The sequence below is a fragment of the Hyalella azteca genome, unplaced genomic scaffold (assembly GCF_000764305.2).
Source record: "Hyalella azteca isolate HAZT.00-mixed unplaced genomic scaffold, Hazt_2.0.2 contig5776, whole genome shotgun sequence".
NCBI classification, from domain to species: domain Eukaryota; kingdom Metazoa; phylum Arthropoda; class Malacostraca; order Amphipoda; family Hyalellidae; genus Hyalella; species Hyalella azteca.
In genome coordinates this window covers 123,293-143,362 of record NW_025935956.1, presented here as the reverse complement: position 1 = coordinate 143,362, position 20,070 = coordinate 123,293, and the positions used below count along the sequence as shown (strand labels likewise).

Below are 20,070 nucleotides of genomic sequence, written 5' to 3'. Positions count from 1 at the left end.
GACAGGTGTGACAGAGGTCGTTCGTCGATAAATCGTGTGTTTAATAGCTTAGAAGTAGATTAGCATGTTATTGACACAAAGCCTCAAACAATTTCAAATCATTGATGAACATGACTGAATCGTTGCAGAATTCAATAATGTAAATTATATTTTAACAATGATATTTTAGGAATATTCTTTTGCTTAGTCATTTCGCATCCTAATTACAATTATCACCATAATGCTCTATGCCAGTACATAATAATATCACTTTTATGCCTGCAAAATATGAAGAGGTAAATACAGTCGCATCTCTTTAGCGGACAGACAGAAATGCTGCGGCCAGTTCTGCTTCCGCCAGCACCCGGTAGCTGAAACGCTCGGCTGACTTCTACGTAGCTAGTCAACGGCATGCGGATGCGTCGATAGCATTCATGATGATTAGATAATTAGAATAATTTGTCACTGATTCATATGTTAATATGAATCGTTTGTAAATGATTGACAGCAACTGGAATCAGACGCAGTTCTGCACACCGATTGAATTCCAAAATAATTACGAGGGCTTCGAATTGGTTACAATTCTTGCTATGTGCTGAGATTTGCGTTCTACCGAATTCAACATTAACTTGTGTATGATATTAGCTTTCATTTTAACATTTGTGCTACAACTATAGAATTTTCTCCATTAAAAATTCCGTTCACTTGAATTGGGACAATCCCTTCGGGCGCAATCGCACCCTATAATTGAATGACGGAGAGACGAAGGCTACTCGAATTCTTGAATTTAATTGCTTCGAATCTACGTACATATATGCGACCTTAATTAACAGGAAGATTGTTTGTAGGTTCCATAAAAATATTCGATGCATGAAATGATGAAAAGAATGCTAGTTTTGAGGAATGCGTTCGGGGAAATTTTACGTTCAAGTCACAAGTGAAATCAACTTCAATGCATTGAAATACGTATTTATTTTCCATGAAGATGCAAATACAAGATAGTGACAGATGGAATTTAGAATTAAATTTCAATTATGGATTGTACAGCTGATATATATGATTTAAAAAACAACAACGAAAGAACATTCTAAACACCATTCAAACTGAAGTCTTATAAGTTATATCAACGATCAGAATTACAATAAATAGGGAAATATTTTCAGAGGAGGAAATATTTCAAGAAGCATTTGAACAGGACAGCAATGATGGGTTTGAAAAGGAAACGCAACGTCTACTTATGTTCACGCAGTACTTTGCATTCCTGCAGCTGGTCAAGAATGTGTGATCTAACCCCGCCCTGCTGGGTAGATTATCCTTGAAATTTTAAAATCCCGCTATTCCGAATCCTTTCATCACAAATATTGATATTATTTTTGAAAATTTATAACGTCAATTAAAGAAAGACCTGTTCCAACTTCACGAAGGGAATAACATTTTTATTTATGAATTTACTCTTAAGAAGACGTTGTATCGTTTGTAATCATAATTGTTGATTATAAATGCTAAGATTATATAATTCAAAACAGGGATATTACTTTTTTGTGAAGTGTTCGGAAATGACCGAATTTAAGTTGCTCATCTTCTAAGACTAAAAACGCGAACGATCCTAGAGTCAATGACGAACGTCAGTCTCAAATCTTATAGGCGGCTTGTACACGGAGACAGTTAAGTGACAACCACTAAAACTTGTGAATACTAACCGCCACTATTTGCCGTGTCACTGGCCTCGTGTGTAGTCTTTACGGGTCACGGAAGGGCCCAGTAACCCTTGACATGAAGGCAGTGGCATGATACTTATAGTTGTAGTTAGCATTTGAAAATTGTACTGGCCGCCACAACTGTCCCGTGTACAACCACCTATAGCGTCAGAAAATTGTACTGGCTGCCACTATTGTCCCCGTGTACAAGTAGCTATAGGTTGGGCGTGTGTGGCCTACATCCATGACGTCACGCACTTGTGAGGTCACAACATTCCTACGAAAGGTCAGTGAAGTTATATAAGGGAGTGGCCTGCCGCACTTCGTTACAGTTGTGGTTGACTTCTTGTCTAGTGAACACCGCAAGATGAGGGTCCCGCTGTTGGTAAGCTCATTATTTTAAATGAAGTATACCTCTTTTTTTTTTGTCGTGAATGACACTAATAAGTAGCTGGGAATATCTACTTATTAAGGATAATATCTACTATATTAAGGAACCATGTTTCAATATATGTAATGAATATGCTGATGTATATCAGCATTAAACAACTGTCGCATGGAGACCTTATGATTCTCGCCTTATCTAGAAAATTTATTGAAAATTCCGAAAATAATCCTCAATATATTAACAAATTGAATTAACAAATAAATTAACGTGGAAACATATTTGTTGATATAACGAGCATGCATTGCGCGGGTTTCCGCTCTTCCGTCGGTTTAAATTTTCATCAGATCAAATAAATTATTTAATAACTAGAATTTCCATGCAACAAATTTCATCGTTTTTTTTTTAACGTTAACGAAAATTTACGATCAGTTTACCTACTCTTTTCATCAGAAAAGTGCTTCCTGGAAAAAAATCCAAATTTTCTTGAAATTTATTTCACATTTGCTAATTGAAACTAGCATAGTCCATGCAGCCTCAAATAATAAGTAATTGTTTATAGTGGACTGAAATTTTTGTAATTAAAGCGAAAAAAATCAATAATTCGGCATTGCATAACAAACTGCGATGAGTTCATAAGTTTTTATGCCGCTCTGCAACGGAGTGTGTCGTAAATTTTTTGAGCATCGGAACCTCATCCAACAGATTGAGTACAGCTATCTTACGACATCGCAGCCTTTTACGACCTCACAGCTGTCTTATACGACATCGCAGCTGTTTTACGACTTTGGAGATGTTTTACAGTCTAAAATATAAAAACTTTTTTACAACCAACTGAGAGCTGTTTTACAACCAAAAAATTGTCTCACAACTTCACAATTGTTCTACGACTTTACAATAGTTTTACTACATTACAATATCTTCTGACCACACATTTGCCCTTATTTGGTCCTAACGCTGGCTGCCCACAATATTGCGTGTACCTTTTGTAAGATAAATTGCTAATTCTACTGTGTGAATTTTTTAAAATAATGTGACAAAATTAAAATAACAAATATTTTCATCACAACCCTGTAGTTGATCAAAACTGCCATCCAAATTGGGTGATTTTCAAGATATAAATTAAAATATTGTAATTTTAAACTTTATAAGCAATGACAACATTACCTGCATTGAAAATAAAATATATCAAGTGGGAGGAAAACATTGGGCGAAGAGACACCTACACTGTGAGAAATGAGTGAGACAATGTCCAAATAGCGATGCACTTGTGCCCATGCGTGGGTCGTCTTGAGGTTTACAACCCCGACAATAGGTCGTATCAGTGCTACGTGCTCGAAGTGTTCCACTATTTGGACAATTTGATTCATTAAATTTTCTGACAGTATTCTAATTTGTATCCAGTCTCTCGACACGGCTACAAATTGTGTCCGGCCACACGACACGGCTACAATTTTATCCAATCACTCGACACGGCTATAATTTTTATCCGACATGGCACTAATTTTATCCAGTCACCCGACACGGCTCTAATTTTATCCAGTCACCCGACACGGCTCTAATTTTATCCAGTCACCCGACACGGCTCTAATTTTATCCAGTCATTCGACACGGCCCTAATTTTATCCAGTCACTCGACACGGCTACAATTTTTATCCAGTCACACGACACGGCCCTAATTTTATCCAGAAACTCGCAACGGCTACAATTTTTATCCAGTCACTCGACACGGCTCTAATTTTATCCAGTCACTCGAAACGGCTACAATTTTTATCCAGTCACTCGACACGGCTTTAATTTTTTCCAGTCACTGAACACGGCTCTAATTTTATCTAGTCACTCGACACGGCTCTAATTTTTATCCAGTCACTCGACACGGCTTTAATTTTATCCAGTCACTCGACACGGCTTTAATTTTATCCAGTCACTCGACACGGCTCTAATTTTTATCCAGTCATTCGACACATCGACACGGCTTTAATTTTATCCAGTCACTCGACACGGCTTTAATTTTATCCAGGGTATCTGGGTGCGGGAAGGGCACGATGCCCCAAGACGCGTTCCCGCCTCAGTTGGGCAGTCCAAGGTCTTATTCCAGCAGACTATACCTGCTCATCGAAGGTTTATATATACACGCTTATATATATTCTTCAAGCAGTCGTTCCTGAACTGCTGCATACAAGCCACACTCAGAAATATAAATGGGTCGTATTAGTTACACACTTTATACACGTAGCACTGATTCGCACTTTAACCGTGAAAATGGATCAGGAATACCCACGTACCCACGTAAAAAGTGTATCACTTTTTGTAATGCACTTTGCAATCGCTTTGTAAAAGTGCGTGGAAATACCCACGTAAAAACTGCATCACTATTTTAATAATTCTCATTCACTTCTCTGAGCGCGAAGATGTCAGAACATTTGAACGTTGCATTAATAAACAATAATCCACACACAGTTACGGGAGGATTATTTGCATTGTTTTCAGGAATTCTATATGCCAGTTAATAACCAATCAAATCATAGCAGATGCTATGTTTTCGATGATATTTTACAACAGACATTCCATGAATTAATTATCGTGGCAGTGCTTATAAGTGCCGGACAGCTGTGGCCTTCAGTCAAAGGCCACCGGGCGCCTTATATTGCAATGCTATGTGTGGTCTTCAAAGCAGACCACTCATGTTTGGCAGGATTTCCGGGGACTTGCATTTTCAAGCACTTGAATAGGCGAGAGAAGTAGTCAACTGATTAGTCGACCGAAATAAACTTCAGTTATCTAGTCTGTTTAGCTTTGGTCTTACTTCATGTAACAATTAACAATTGTTGAACCAAGAGAAAAGATTTTACGAAAGATAATCTACGAATTTGTGTTTTAGGGGCAATTTGTGATAGAATGCGATTCTATCGTCAAGGTTAACGACAAGAAACTGAAACCGGCTTAAAAAAACAACGAAAGAAAGTTCTAAACACCATTCAAACTGAAGTCTTATAAGTTATATCAACGATCAGAATTACAATAATTACTTCAAGTCTTACTCATTTGGGCAGCGTTTATGCAATTTTAAACCTTAACAAAAATTAGGAGGTATGCTTGTTGATGTTGATTGAATGTCTTTCTCATTTTAAATGAGCGTTAAGTTGAAGGATGGACTCTCACAGACCTGCAGCTGACCATGAACCAGTTTATATTACGACAGCATTTTATTGATCTTTAACAACTGCTTAGATAATGCGCTGCTGATGATAAAGCTACCAGTTCATATTATGATGAGGCTGCTGATCAATAGCCTCTTATTATGAAGACGTAATTGTTCCTAAGCACACAGGCAAAACAATTTTATTAAGAGACAGCAATTTAAATTTATTCAAATCTAATTTTACCCGTTAAAAAATTTAAAAAATTAAATTTCAGAGGTACACATCATATGATGATATTTTGCGTCATTAATATCTTGAAAAAGTCTTTGAAATGTTTTTCGATGGTAAAAAAAAAACGGAACGAAGAAATGGTACGAACGAATGCGGTTTGAAGTGTGCAAGGTCCCCCCCTTCTTATGCAAGGTCTAAACACATCGCTAAGCAGTTGACCGCAGTTATGTCGTTCGCACGGCGCGAAGGAGTAACATTTTAACTAATATTATAGTCAAGCTTTAGTAAAAGTTGCGTCAGACTTAGGCTGGGTCCGGCGGTCGAGGCCGAAAACTTCTTGCTTCATCTTCTGAACGAAAAGTGCCACGCACGCTGACCATTCCGATCTAAAATTTGGTCTTGGGGCAGCGGAGAAACAGAAATCGGTCAATGCTTGGAATGCGTGAAGAAAATTTCGGTACCGCTGACGAAATTTTTTATGCCGACTCCTAAAATTTGATCGTGATAATTTACATATTTTGCAAAAAAATATAACAGCGAGATTTCAAAATGTGTAAATAATATTACCATAAATAAATTCTTTTATTTTGAAATTCGGCATCGTAGCGTGTTTATGATCATACGAGACAACTCTACAGACAAATCGCTTCTGCAGCTGCAGCAGCAATTTCTACTGACTAGTGACCTATTAAAGAGCATAGACATTATTCATCCCACCGTTGAATTTAGCAAGCGAGAGGCTACTTTTTTAAGCTGGGATATATTAGCTCCGGTAGGATCAATGTCTCAAGAAGATCGAGCAGAAGCCGAACAACGCCTTTCGCTTTTTAACCTGTGCCTGATCGATGTGAACATGAGCTGCCTGTGCGCTCTAAAAGTTCCAGTGACCTAGCGCACGCGGTTTATAAATTCTTCGTTTAATATTTTGGATTGAATTTCTAGTCCTCGAATGCCAATTGTTGAAATTTTAGGGATTTTTCAACGATCGACGTAGAAAAATATGCACTCGCAATTTTGTTAATTTTTTAAGAAGATTTTTGAAATTAATTAATTAAGAAGAAGAAGAAGTTAATTTTTAAGAAGATTTTGATTTAATTTTGCGTTATTTGAAAATTCAAATCCCAGCACATGGGAACATACATTTATTTCTGAATTTCTCTTTCAGTACAATTAATTCTAGGCACACTTAATATTTTTAGAAATGGTTTTGAAAATTATTGGATACTGATTTAACTAATCACTGATTTAACTAACTACCTACACCCGAGTGAATCTTGCGCTAGTGCATTGAATGAATCCTCTTATAATTGAATGTAAAACCTGGAGCTGGATAAACCAAATACATCCAATAGGGGCATTTAACAGGCGTCAAGCCGGATTAGTCAACCAAGAAAGTCAACCACAAACAACCCATAATAAGTTGACGTGGCCTTGCTGCTCCCACGCTTCTTGCAATGAAAGTGATCGGTAGGGCGTGCAATTAAGATATCTAAATTCATTAATGCAATTTATTAACCTTGCAATTAATTAATAATGCAAATATTAATGTAAATGGGAATAAAAATTAATTTATCAAAGGTCAGGCGCGTTAGAACAAACCCAAATTTGGACGAAGGCCCGACGAACGGGTTTCAATATCCGAATTAATTTATTTGGGATAAAGAACTCGAAAATGTTAATGAATTAGTGGAAAATACGAAAAATAAATTCCAGGTTCTTTGAACTTGACTGAGAAGGTCAAGTTTTCAGCGTAGTTTGGAATAAAATTATCCAGTACAGGTTATTATTAATAATAATATTTCATAATAAAATAATAATAGTACAATGTATAATAAAACAATAATATATATCTAATAATATATTAAACTTCGATTATTGATGATGGATAACGTAGACACAGCTTATATGGCTTTAAGCTCCTTATTTATATTGGAAGATCGAAATTTTGAAAGCTTACTGCCAACTTGGCTAATGACTTTTATATTGCAGCTGCCTTGAATGCCAAGTATTTAACTGGTGATTGATAGGAAATTCATACCAACTTCGAAGTAAATGATAATGGATTTCAAGAAACGTTTTGCAAAAGCATACGTAAAGCGAATGATCAGAGAATACATTAATATGACTATTAAATTAATAATTTGCCTTTGAAATACAATAAGATACAATAATGTAGGATACATTTATTCGTCGGTAATTTTGCTAATAATTCCATTTCGTGGAGCCTTATCAACGAAATTAGTGAATGCAGCGTTAGCTAGTATTGATTTCAATTCGTTGTTTAGTCATGAAATCAAGTTCCAACATTGACTAATTTTGAATGAAGAAATCTCGATTGCCTCGAAAAAAATAGGCCCGGCCGGAGTCAAACGCAAATAGTGATTCAGAAACACTGCTTTCCTGAAGACCAGGAATCAGGGCAGGACAAGCTAGAGGGAACGCCATACAGACGACCTTTAGCGACATTCTTTCTGGGCCACAAGAACTGAGCTGTAGCCTAGCGCCGTGACGCAGTGAAAGGAATTTCCCTCATAAAAACCATCAGTAATTATTACGTCCAGCCGCCTCAAGCTCCTACTGAACAACTAGTTTACGATTCAAGTAAAGAAGTAGTAAGTGATTTATCAGTATCCTCTGTAGGCATATTGCGTAATTTTACAAGCTAAACATGGAATCACACGCGTCGGAATTTATTTCTTCGGAAATATTCACAGTCGTAAAATAATGTCCATCATCCTGATGATGAATTCTCTGAATGGAATAGATTACAGGCGAGTGTTATTCAGGTAGATTCAATCCAGCCTCGGGACCAGCAACGATCGCTGAGGGCGACCTAAGGCCTTCACAGAGGCGCGCCGCAGCCTTGGGTGCTCAAGACATGCCGCTGGGCAGAACCATACAACGTGCATCTGTGTACATGGACCGCTTCAAGTCCTATAAAAACTAATAAATGAGCGGCTTAGGTGGTGCTACCGGAGCACTGTTTTTTATTAGGCTGGCATTGAACTTTACGTGTGTTAAGAGGTAGAGAAAACGGCCTACTCTTCTAGGGCATCAAGTGACCAGCTGCTGTGTGGAGCCTACAATCTAGTTTGCAGCACCGACTGGTCTTTAACAGAGATGTACGTGCTTTTTGATTATAACTTTCTCATAAATTTGTTAAATAAGCTTGGCGAACTTTGCTCATTCATAGAATAATCATTTTTATGACGCCAAATTGATTTACTAGTAAACGAATTTGGCTAATGTTTGTGTGCAATGGCGTAAAAACCCTGACCTTCGACTCAAAGTTCTAAAGTAACAAGTGTTTTTTAAAACCACAACCGAAAATAAAAGCTACAAGATATTTTCCTGAGCTCATTTCGAAGAAATATCGGGATCTCCACCAGGGAAGGACATGGGCCGTACTATCAAAACTCGTTGAAGTTCTATATCAGAGGCCTAAGTACACGCATCGGATGATTTCTCGTCTGTGATTGGTGGGATAAGCTCTAAAAGCGTACCTACGTGATTGGCTGATAAATTTACGAACTCTTAAATTATTTTTGAAAGTATGGCTACTGATCTCAGTAGGGGCGACTTAACAGAGCAGAGGGCTGCTTGCAAGCTTTGGTTTCTTGAGGTCAGCGAGAGTTGAGAATATCAGGCAAGAGGAAGATTGTGCCGCGGCCACCAGTGATAGCGAAAGTTCCAACGCAGCATGAATGTAGAACGGCAGAGGCGACAACAGAAGCAGTTACTTTACGTAGAGACGAAGCAGCGTCATAACGTTGAGAAAACTGCAGTAGCTTAAGGTAGAGACAAATGTAGCAAGTTTACGTAGAAAAAAACTACAGTAGGGTTAGGTAGAGAAAACTCATGTAGCTTAACGTACAGCTGACAATTGCAGTGAGTTTACGTAGGGACAAATGTTGTGGCTTATTGCCGTCACATAGCAGGCCGTCACATAGCAGGCCGTCACATAGCAGGCCGTCACATAGCAGGTCGTCACATAGCAGGCCGTCACATAGCAGGCCGTCACATGGCGGGACCGGTTGACATTATCGTCAGGTGTGGCGAGGTCAACTTATGCTCGCATGACCTGCCGTGTGTGTGCGCTCGCCTGGGCCACAAGCCTCTAACAATAAACAATCCCTGCTTTATTTCGCCAAAGAATGCGGAGTAAAAGTTAACGCGTTGCAAGATTTTGCAGAAATGTGAAGGAAATATTCCTTTAAGAGCTCTTTGCAGATAAAATAATACTTTGGTTAATTTTGTAAGTAAAAATAAATTTCCTGGGGTTCCAAGAATACGACAGTAAATAAGTTAATTCTGAGGTACCACAGAGGTGAAACATTTATTCACAGTTTTCTTAATTTTTTGTCACATTTTTGCACGCAGTGACGGCAGTTTTATATGAAAGAATATTTTCATTTATCTTATGCTCTCTTGGTTTTGACTGAGAAATAAAAACGCTGTACTCGCTTACCTTCATACTTCATAATTAACGTATTCTTTCCCAATTATTTTTCTATCATAAAAGAATAAAAACATATTTACCTAACATCATTGGCTACTTTCAATGCCAAGGACCGTTTCTACTGAAAGTCTGCTGCGCTCGTCACGTTGGATCGTGACAGGAAGCTTCCACTGAATTTCACTCGCCAAATGCATTCACCTTGAACTTGAAAAACGGACATTCGATCCATGTCAACACTAATTAGAACAACAGCTAATTCCTTGTCTGGCTATGGATTAAGGAAGGAGAGACCGTACGTCAGTTAAAGCAGTTCCGGCATGAACGGCCAAATTCAAGGCAATGACGTTAAAAAATAGGATTACGAGATGATTTCGTTTAAACAACGTTCAAACAACGTTATTTCAACGTCAGATGCCTGGTGGGTCGGGCGTGCGAACTAAGGTTGGAGTTCGACACGTTTTATCACTACAGAAATTTTCTATTGTTAGACGTGGCATTAAACTTTACTGACAATCCGGCCAGTGAAATAACTGAAAATTCACATTTACCTCAGTCTATTATAACATTTTCAACTGTCATACATCATTTCAAAGGCCATTGAATTCGTAAAATGTACAATTTACTGCGTAAATGAAAATCATTTGATACAATAATTTCACTAATTTCATCTTGTCTTATCTTATTTCATCGGACGCAGCATAATTTTTGACAGTAGTTTTGTTCAGTAATTGATACTTGCCTAAAAGATAAAAATCACTCGAATTACGTTTTTTTATGAACTTCTATGCGAAAAAAGTTGTACATTTTGGACAGTGAAATTTCATTTTCAACGCAAATTTTTAATTTGAAGAAGTGAAACGCTGGAAAATTTTTTGTTCATTCATCTACATTGTTTTTGCGCTTTTTATTATATTCACGAGATTTTTCGTATGATTGTTTCTTTTTCGAAAGCTTCAATTGAATTCAAAATAGGTCTCCATGAGATTTTCGGTTATGACAAAACAAATTTTCGAGGTACTAACGCAATTTAGCAACCAATTAGCTTCGACTATGAAAGGATGCCTGCAGTTAACAAGCCTGTGTATGTGCAGGTGCTGGGAGCAGTACTGCTGTGTGCAGCGGTTGTGCTCGGACAAGAGACCTCAAGAGGACGCGGAAGACTCAGGGAGCTGGTCCAGAAGGCACGCGCCGGCGATGCAGAAGCTCAGGCTTTGCTGGCTTCCCGACGCAAGAAGGTTGTTGGGACTGAGAGACCAGCTCAAGGAGGAGGAGTGAGAGAACGTGAACAAGCCACCGTCGCTGCAATTCTAGGGGGAGTTGCAACAGCCCCTGCACCAGAAGCAACAGAGCAACCAAGCAGAACCCAAGGACTTCTGGCAAGGACCCGACAGAGGGGAGAATCTCTTTCAGCACAATCATCCAGGAACAGAGGAGGTTCTCGGGCTCAACAGGCTGAAGTTACAACATTCAGACCAAAGGCCCCGCCTCTGCCAACGACAACACCTGCTCCTCCTATAACTGAGGCAGAAACTCAACTGCCCTTCGAAGAGGACACTTTCGCTGATACGGAAATAAATCTTGAGGCAGGTAACACTGTAGATCTAACACCTACTAATGTAATCCCTTCCATGTTCCAGCCTGCCCAATTCGGTCCAGGTGGTAGAGGAGTGCAAGCTGGATCAGAATCTATCATACGAGCCCCAAGACCTGTGGCTCGAGAGCAGACGACTCAACCCAGAACTCGTCAGCCTCATAGAGCAATCCAGAGAGGATTGGAAACAGGATCTAGATCTGAATTCATTAATCTCGTAGAACCAGCAGCAGAAAACGAGGAACCAAGAGCCCCACCGATTCAAACTACTCGCCGCTACTCCTACTTTGACGAAGCTGGAAACTATATTTTCGGATACGAAGCTGAAGATGGCTCGTTCAAAGAAGAAATTAGAGGCAAAGACTGTATTGTCAACGGAAAGTATGGTTACGTAGATCCTGATGGTATCCGGAGAGAATTTACGTACGTCTCTGGTAACAAATGTGATCCCAACAATCCTGAAAGTGATCTTCTGCCAGATGGAACTAGAATTCCGTCTGGTGATCAGTTCCTTCACCAAACTCAAGAACAAGCTTTGACAGACGTTGAGCTTTCAGCTTTAGCATTCAACCGAAGACGCCGACCTGTTCAACAATCTTCAACCATTGATGCGTCGCAGCAACGTCATTCTTCTCGCCCACAAGTATCACGCCCGAGGACAAGACCTGCTCCACAACCTGAACGGTTCGCCCCTCAACCTGAACGGTTCACACCTCAACCTGAACGGTTCGCACCTCAACCTGAACAGTTCGCTCCTGAACCTGAACAGTTTAGTCCCCAGTTTGCAGAAACCTCTGAGCCTCGGCTTCCAGAACCAGAGCAAGCAGTAGATCTAACACCCACTAAGGTTGTGCCCTCTATGTTCCAGCCAGCACAGTTTGGTTCGGATGGTAGAGGAGTGGCCCCAGCACAAGATAGGTTCCCTGTTCCTGATTTCCTCAGTTCTTCATCGAGGTCTGGTTCTTCACAAAAGAGAAAAGAATCAAGGTCACGTCAGCCTCAGCAGCCTGAAAGCCGGCATGAAGAGCGCCAGCAAGAGAGACCGAGACAGGAGCAGCCTGCAGCAGCCTCTCCCGTTGACCTGACACCGACGAACGTAATTCCTTCATTGTTCCGGCCAGCTCAATTCGGTCCAGGAGGACGTGGTGTCCAGCCAACCGATGCCGTCACAAGACCTCCAGTCAACTTTAACTTCGACCAGGAATTTAGAAGCGTATTTTCTCACTTTGATCGTCAGGGATCTTCCAACTTCAATCCAAAGCCGACTCCTCGTCCAACCCCACCACCGACGACCCCACGACCTATACCTCCACCAACTCCGCGTCCTGCTCCTTCCCCTGCACCAACATCCGGACCCAGAGAAATCCCATCTCTATTTAGGCCAGCCCAATTCAGTTCTGTAACCTCCGCACCTGCTCCTTCTAGACCAAGAATCGAAGACAATTCTCTCACCTTGTCTGCAACTCCTCAGACCGGCGCTCAACAGCTTGTGTTCGATGCCTCGACCGGAACATTCAAAACAGTTCATCTTCAATCGACGAACAATCACTTCGTAGCACCCGTTCCTACCCAGCCTCCTCGACCTCCAACTCAACCACCGCCACCTCCTCCCACTACACCTCGACCACCTCCTCCTCAGACATCCTTCTCCCAAGGGGGACGAGCCTTGCCAATTTTCGAAGAATCGAACTTCAGAAACCCTCTGCCTCCGATCCCAACTTCTGCAGCCGAATTCGATCGATTCTTTGCTCAGTTCCCGACAGCCGGCTGAGTAACGAAATAATTTTCACCATAATGTAAGTTACGTTTTATTTTTAGTTATTAAGCTTCAGTGAAGTGATCGACGTTCAACATTGCCATATTGCTTCTGAGTTCATAGAGAGTAAGGAATTGCGAAAATCAATCCTGTTTATGTGAATTATTTCTAGAATGAGAAGCCTATAGAAAATAGTTATTGATCATGCGCTTATTTATTTGCAGTGTGCGTCAATTTTGATGAATTTGTTTAGTTAAATTTAGAGTATCAAATATCCATCTGGGATCGAAAGCTCAAATATTATTCTGGTTTAATTTACAAATCTCTACCAAAGAAAGACAATCTATCCAAGTACAGAGTGCAGCATGCGTTAACTTCAACGAGTTGAATAAATCTTTGTTACTCGAGGCGTTGTTTAAATTTTCCTCGGATTGATAAAATTTGCGCTCATTTTGTGATCGTATCCTTAGAATCGATCAAATTTGTTTTTATTTGGTGATCGCAACATTAGAATCAATAAAATTTGCACTCATTTCGTGCTCGTATCCTTAGGATTAATAAAACTTACACTCATTTGGTGCTCGTATCCTTAGGATTGATAAAATTTGCACTCATTTCGTGATCGTATACTTAGGATTAATAAAACTTACACTCATTTGGTGATCGTATCCTAAGGATTGATAAAATTTGCGCTCATTTGGCGAGTGACAAGAACTGGTCCGAGTGACCTCGCTTTTTTGTATAGGCGGCCGACCTGCATGCGAGCAGTGGCAGGACTGACCTGATCTTGGGCGAGAAGAACTGGCTAGAAGGCTTGAATTTTTTCTCATGCACTGGGGATTTTACTCCTTACGACAAAGATTTTTTAAAGCCAAGTTAATTTAATTATTTACACTAAATTCATTCGCAATAGGATGATTATATGGAGGGTTGAAATTTTCCAGCATAAATTAACTTTCAGATGAAAAATTTTCAGGTCATATGGAAATGTGAAACAAATTATACTACGATCGCTCCTTCCTGTTAGGAATAAATATTACCTGAAAATTAGTAAGCGCTATTTGAATGCATAACATTAAAAAAAGTCTTGCGTGCAATTATGGAATTTCTTTCAGTGTGTGATTCAAATTTACATTTTTTGTTTGCTGTCTAATGTTCCTATAAGAAAGTTGCATCATAATAGTGAAGTTAGTTGAGCGGCACAAGTATTACGTGAAGGTTTAAAGCAGTTGGACTCAGTGCAACAGTTCTCAGTCGCAATGTCACGTCGTCCTTGCACCTGTTCTAGATTTTCCTTCAGCGATCTTATAAGATAACAGAGCAGCTTCATCAGAGACTGCTCTCCATGAACAGCCTTGCCTCACAGCCGTCGGGTGTGTACATTCTTCCGTAAACTTATTTCCTGTGCAAATTTGCTAACGAATTTCTCACATGTAAATTGATTACCGACTTGGCGCAACTGCTAATTTGTAGCCGCGTATAACTGTACCGACTTTGCAGCCGCGTATAACTGTACCGACTTTGCAGCCGTGTATAACTGTACCGACTTTGCAGCCGTGTACAACTGCACGACTTTGCTGCCTTTTACAACTGTACGACTTAGCTGCCGTGTAAATTGGCTACTTCAACTCTGCTATCGTGTATATATGCTCCCAACTTTACTACCTTGTTTATTTGCAACCTATCCTCCGGCAGCACAAAAAAATGCGTAGTTATCTGTTTTAACGTTCGGCTTGAGGAAATCTCATGAATTTTTTTGGGCGAAAAATTGTAGGCAAGCAAGTTAGAAAATAACATAAATTTTCGTTGGGACTGCCGTAATGTTTCATGTCCGAGCATCAAATGAAGTTCTTCGCTTCTCGGCCCGCGACAAACTTGACGTTAGAAATATTAAGACGAAGCATAAGCGAACATGATGTAATCGGAATGCGTTATTGTAATTAAAATCCTATTCAAATTGTTATTTGCAAGAAAGCCACCAATTTCTTTCTATTTTAATGGTAATTTTTCGAGAATTTCAATTCATAAGCTATAAATATATTGTCAGTCGAATTTATCCCATCATCTATCTATAAATAAATAAATAAATAAATAAAAAGGCAAATTCATCTAATCACATTTATCGCAAGGCCAAGGGACAGATGAACTGACGCTGTTCTCCGCACGTAAGCTTTTCAAAAGCCGTAAATTTGGGTTCAAATTGTCAGGTTAAAACTGAAGGCTGAGTAATGACTGGCTAGAGATCTATGATCCAATAATTATGTTGAAGTTTCCAGCTGGTGCAGAGCAGTGGCTACAATATTATTGAGGCCTACAATTTTGTAGCGGCCTAGCCAGCTCAGCCTTGAACACCTCACTCATACCTGGCCACCTTGAAATTCTGGGGCTCTGCTCTCAGTATCGCCGCTTTTTCATAGGGAGGCCTTCAATGTAGAGCAGACGTGCGGCAGTCATCTACTCACCTTGACCTTCATTGCATTCATCCATCTGCCTAAACTTTCATTCCATTCATCCACTCACCTAAACCTGCGTTGTATTCATCCACTCACTCTGACTGTCTGTGCTGGCATTCACTTACATAGAATGTTATTGCTTTCAGCACCATCGAGATTTTCATTGGATTCCAGCATCCCTATTCCGTTGCAACTCGCGCTCCAGAGTGTTTTCGCTTTTTCAACACACTATTTTTCATGTGCGGGCTACTGTGCGTTCAAACATTATTCATATTAATTAAAGTTAAAAGTTTTAACTAGCTCTTACCAGGGTAAAAATTTACCTAATACCCCAGTTTTAACTACGCCGCTGGCAGATGTGTACACAGGGAGCGAAGTGAAGAAGATTGTTGTAATCAACGCCTAATTTCTGTAATGATTATCTGGTTAATAACAGTCACTTGAAGCGAATAATTAAAGGAGAAGGTTCTATTGCGCTTGCACTCTATTTTCCAAATGAAATTGCTTAACACAATTTGTCCCGTGGAATTAAGGTAAACTTCAAGTTAGCAACAGGTAAAGGTAAGGTTTAAAGTAAACTTCACTCGAAAAATTCAGCCAACGTAGAGGCTTTCAGTTTCGGCAAGATATTCAATACGTAAGAAGAGCAAGCTTGATTTTTGATACAAGTTATGCTCAAGAGTGCCCGATCATATTCAACGGTTGCCATTAGACCTTCCAACCATACATTCATCAACTGAAAGGTTATTTCGTCAGAATGACGACATTGCCGTTTGTAGTCGAAACTATTTTCAGTTCCTACTCGGACAACTAAGTAAATTTCTGTGTAAGTCCTTCTTAAGTTTTCCCTGATCACCAAAAATATACAACGGTTCAACACTCTATTCAGAATTATATAGATTCAAAAGCTTGTTATGAGCTAAATATTATTATGCAACTTGCAAAACTTTTCAAATCCTTACTCCCATCATGCTCATGGCCTGGAGATATTTAAGACTCCATAGTAGTTCCAGCGACTAGAGCACCCACAAGTGTATTATAACAATGAAATAAATACTCTTTAAGCCCTGAGTTAAAAAATTTTAATCCACCAGAGATACATTCTCTGGCCACTGAAAATTTCACCATTACGTTCATCAGTTTAAATCGTTGGAACCCACCGACGGAGACTGACCGGAATCCGCAGCGGAAATGCCAAGCACAAGACGAGACTCCGGACAGGGCAAAGAAACACGATACACTTGAAGAAAATATATAATAGAATTTTTGGTATGATTACACAGGCGATCGCAGAGATAATATACATGCAGGATAACTCTTATCATATACAACACAATCACGGCTCTATGTGCATGTATGATCTGAACTACTGAAGTATCCGGAATGTATTTCCGCAGTCATATCATGAGTAGAGCGGTAGAACATCCTGAAAAATGTAGCCTCACTAGTGCAACAATATTTCCTTTATTCAATTATATTTACAATATAGCTAACAGTTTACAACGTTGAGATCAATTCTCCTCGATAAATTCGACCGCAGTTTATGCGCCGGATCAAATTGTTCCATATTATTTTGTTAATATATTATTAGTACAGGCAAATAAACCGACGGAGAATAATTTAAAATTCCAACAAAGGAGTAAGGCATACAAATATAAAGCGAGTCTGCAAAATTTACGGCAAAATTAACATTTTCATTCGACTAGACAAATTACGTTTTAATACAAATAAATCCATTTTTAAGAGGAATGTTTACAAGAAATAAGTATCTTAATCAAAATGATTAATACATTTTTGTTATTTAATTTTCATTCATAAATTTTCGGTGCTAAACTAAGGACGATTCCCCGACAGTGATGACGTCAAGAATAGAGTGGGCGTTGTTGTTAGTCGATTGGGAAATCAAGTGGGCCGAGTGGGCGGCCGGGGGCTGGTTAAAGTGGGTTGCGTAGGCTGCTTTAGGTGGGTTAAAGTGGGTTTTGAGGGCTGCATTGGACGGGTTAAAGTGGGTTGAGGAATGGTTGTACGGAACGCGCGTAAGGTAAGTTGTAGCAACGTCATGCTGCCCATTAGGAAGAACTCCTGTTGGATAACGACCATAATTATGTTGATCCATTGTAGAATTGCAATAATGGTTCAACGCAGGATTAGACTGATGATAATCAACAGGATAATGTTGTGCAGCTGCAACGTCGTGCAAACTGGCACTGTGATGATATTTATTATGATGAATTTGCCCTGCATACTGAGGGTGGTTCGAAGTCGGTGCTTGTCTCAATGGTGCGTCAGAGACGTGGTTGCTTGAATAATGGTTGTTCCCTGGTGCGCTCGTAGGTTGACTGGTAGCAAGATGAGGTACAGACAAGGATGGTGGTACCATGTCTGTGGCGTGTACTCCGCTACAAGGTTTGTGTGGGTATGCGATGACTGTTGTGTTGGGGCTTGAGGTGGAGTGCCCACTTCTGCTCTCACTGCCTGAACCATCTTGGGCTACGGACGTTCCTGTACAGAAGATACTGCATATTACGAACATTTATTCAACTAGAAGGTACGTTAAGGTCTGCTTATTATTTCACTAGAAATGGTATTTTAGAAATTGTACTTTGAAATTCGTGTTTGCCTTAAACGCGCCAACTTCAGGTGATTAAAAATTATTTAAAACTTCGTCATTATACGTAAAAAATAAATGAAAATAATTGTGAAAAATTAATTTTTTCTTCTAGCTTATATATTACTGGCCCTCGGCAGTCACAGTCAAATCTTTTACGTTTATAAATATCAATACGGTGGCGGCGGTGTTACAAGTGGTAATGTTTACCGGAGAGGGCGGGTGAGGGGCCTTGGGACGCAGTGCACATCCTGGTGGAGTAGCCGGAGTCATTATGGGAGTCGTGTTCCAAGGAGGACTCCAGAGCCGCCTTCCCTCTACGATGCTCCAGCCGCCCCTCCGTCAGGTAGCCGTCGTACAGACGACGCACGGCTTGCTGGATGCGGTACCTGAAACCCAAGACGCACATTCATTCCTAGCTCAATTCATTCAGAAAAATGATTGACTTTGTCCAAATAGTGACGCAATTTTTATCCCTGTGTGGCCGTGTGTCAATTCTTAACTCAGTGCAAATAAACTCAATAAATCCTCTACGAAAAGGATTCCGTATTATTTAGGATACATACCAGTCAGTCACACAAAAAAATTAATTATGAAGAAAATATTTCGGGAAAACCTCACCTGTCCATATCGAGGTAGACCGCAGCCTCCTGACTGTTGTGCGCAGGAGCAACGGGGTAACAGTGCTTGCCATACTCCGTCAAAAATTTATCATCGTACTTAGTTTTCTCGGTTTCACTGCTTTTAGTTGGAGGGACTTTATTTTGGTAGCTGATAGTGCCCGACATTTGCTCGTTGGTGTTAGCACTAGAACTATTGTTGTCCGGTAAAGGCTTATGAGATTCATGATTATTCCCTTCTGGAATTTTCTTCAAATTTCTGTGGTCTTGTTTGACGCTATATGATGGTTGTTCAGGGCCGTTGAATTCCATGACATCCCCGATATCAGTTTGTGATGATCCTTCACTGCAGCCTGAATCTCTCACTTGCTCTTGGTCCATGGTTGGAGCAACGTCTCCGTAACTTGGTTCCACCTCCTGTACGTCGTAGAGATATCGTCGGTTGTTACGAGGATCGTAACGGTGGTAAGAAGGCCATTTGCTTTGAGGGACAAGCTCGTTGGGGGCATGAACATCTACCTTCACTATTTCTCTATTCGAACTGTCCCCGGTAAATATGGATTCTGGTAACGATGTGGCGCTACCCTTGGGTATGGCGCCGGTGTTGGCATAATAAGGATGGTTAAGAGATAATTTACCGACATCCTGCTCTAATTCTGCTCCATTTTCCCTACTAGATCTCCTGTAACTGCTCGTATCTTGAGATAAAGGTTCTTGTTCGCCTTCGGAGTCACTGGAATCTTCCATGACTTCGACGTGTTCTGGACCCATATGTCTTGAAGATCCTTTGCCAGATTCTTCAAGTTCAGCGTCTGGGAATGCCGGTCGACCCGTAGAATCATTCGCTGAAGTGGATGCATGTTTATTAGAATCTTTAAATCCCTCAGCGTCTTCATCGTGTACTTGCTGGTGTAGGTTGTACATCGACGTGGGATGATCCATCACCCTGAGGCCGCGACATGTTGTTTCATTCAAGTCTGACATCGCGTCCGTTAACGCTTCTTCTGATCTCGACCTGAAAAATGAAATGCTAACGAATCTGTTTGTGAATTGTTTTAATTTCTGTTGTCCAAGACAAAAACTCAGTTGTCCAGACAAAAACTTGTATATTTCATCCTATTAGCTTTTTAACTGATAGAAAGCGCAAC

General features: G+C 40.0%; 2 protein-coding genes across 2 annotated transcripts in view; one reads left to right on the top strand and one right to left on the bottom strand.

Annotated features, from left to right (window-relative positions):
- The first annotated feature begins 2,010 nt into the window (after positions 1 to 2,010).
- LOC108667361 (pollen-specific leucine-rich repeat extensin-like protein 3) lies at positions 2,011 to 13,648 on the top strand. The gene is made up of 2 exons (XM_018154379.2): positions 2,011 to 2,061; positions 10,986 to 13,648. The coding sequence occupies exons 1-2, from the start codon at positions 2,044 to 2,046 to the stop codon at positions 13,254 to 13,256; spliced, it is 2,289 nt and encodes a 762-aa protein (XP_018009868.1). The 5' UTR covers positions 2,011 to 2,043; the 3' UTR covers positions 13,257 to 13,648.
- Positions 13,649 to 16,932: 3,284 nt separating this feature from the next.
- Positions 16,933 to 20,070, bottom strand: part of LOC108667362 — a 75,715-nt gene continuing 72,577 nt past the window's right edge. Inside the window, exons 9-11 of the mRNA XM_018154380.2 lie at positions 18,924 to 19,937; positions 18,513 to 18,691; positions 16,933 to 18,196 (exon numbers count right to left, since the gene is read on the bottom strand). Coding sequence (XP_018009869.2) covers positions 17,523 to 18,196; positions 18,513 to 18,691; positions 18,924 to 19,937 — 1,867 coding nt within the window. The 3' untranslated portion in view covers positions 16,933 to 17,522. The remainder of the gene's footprint in view (positions 18,197 to 18,512; positions 18,692 to 18,923; positions 19,938 to 20,070) is intronic.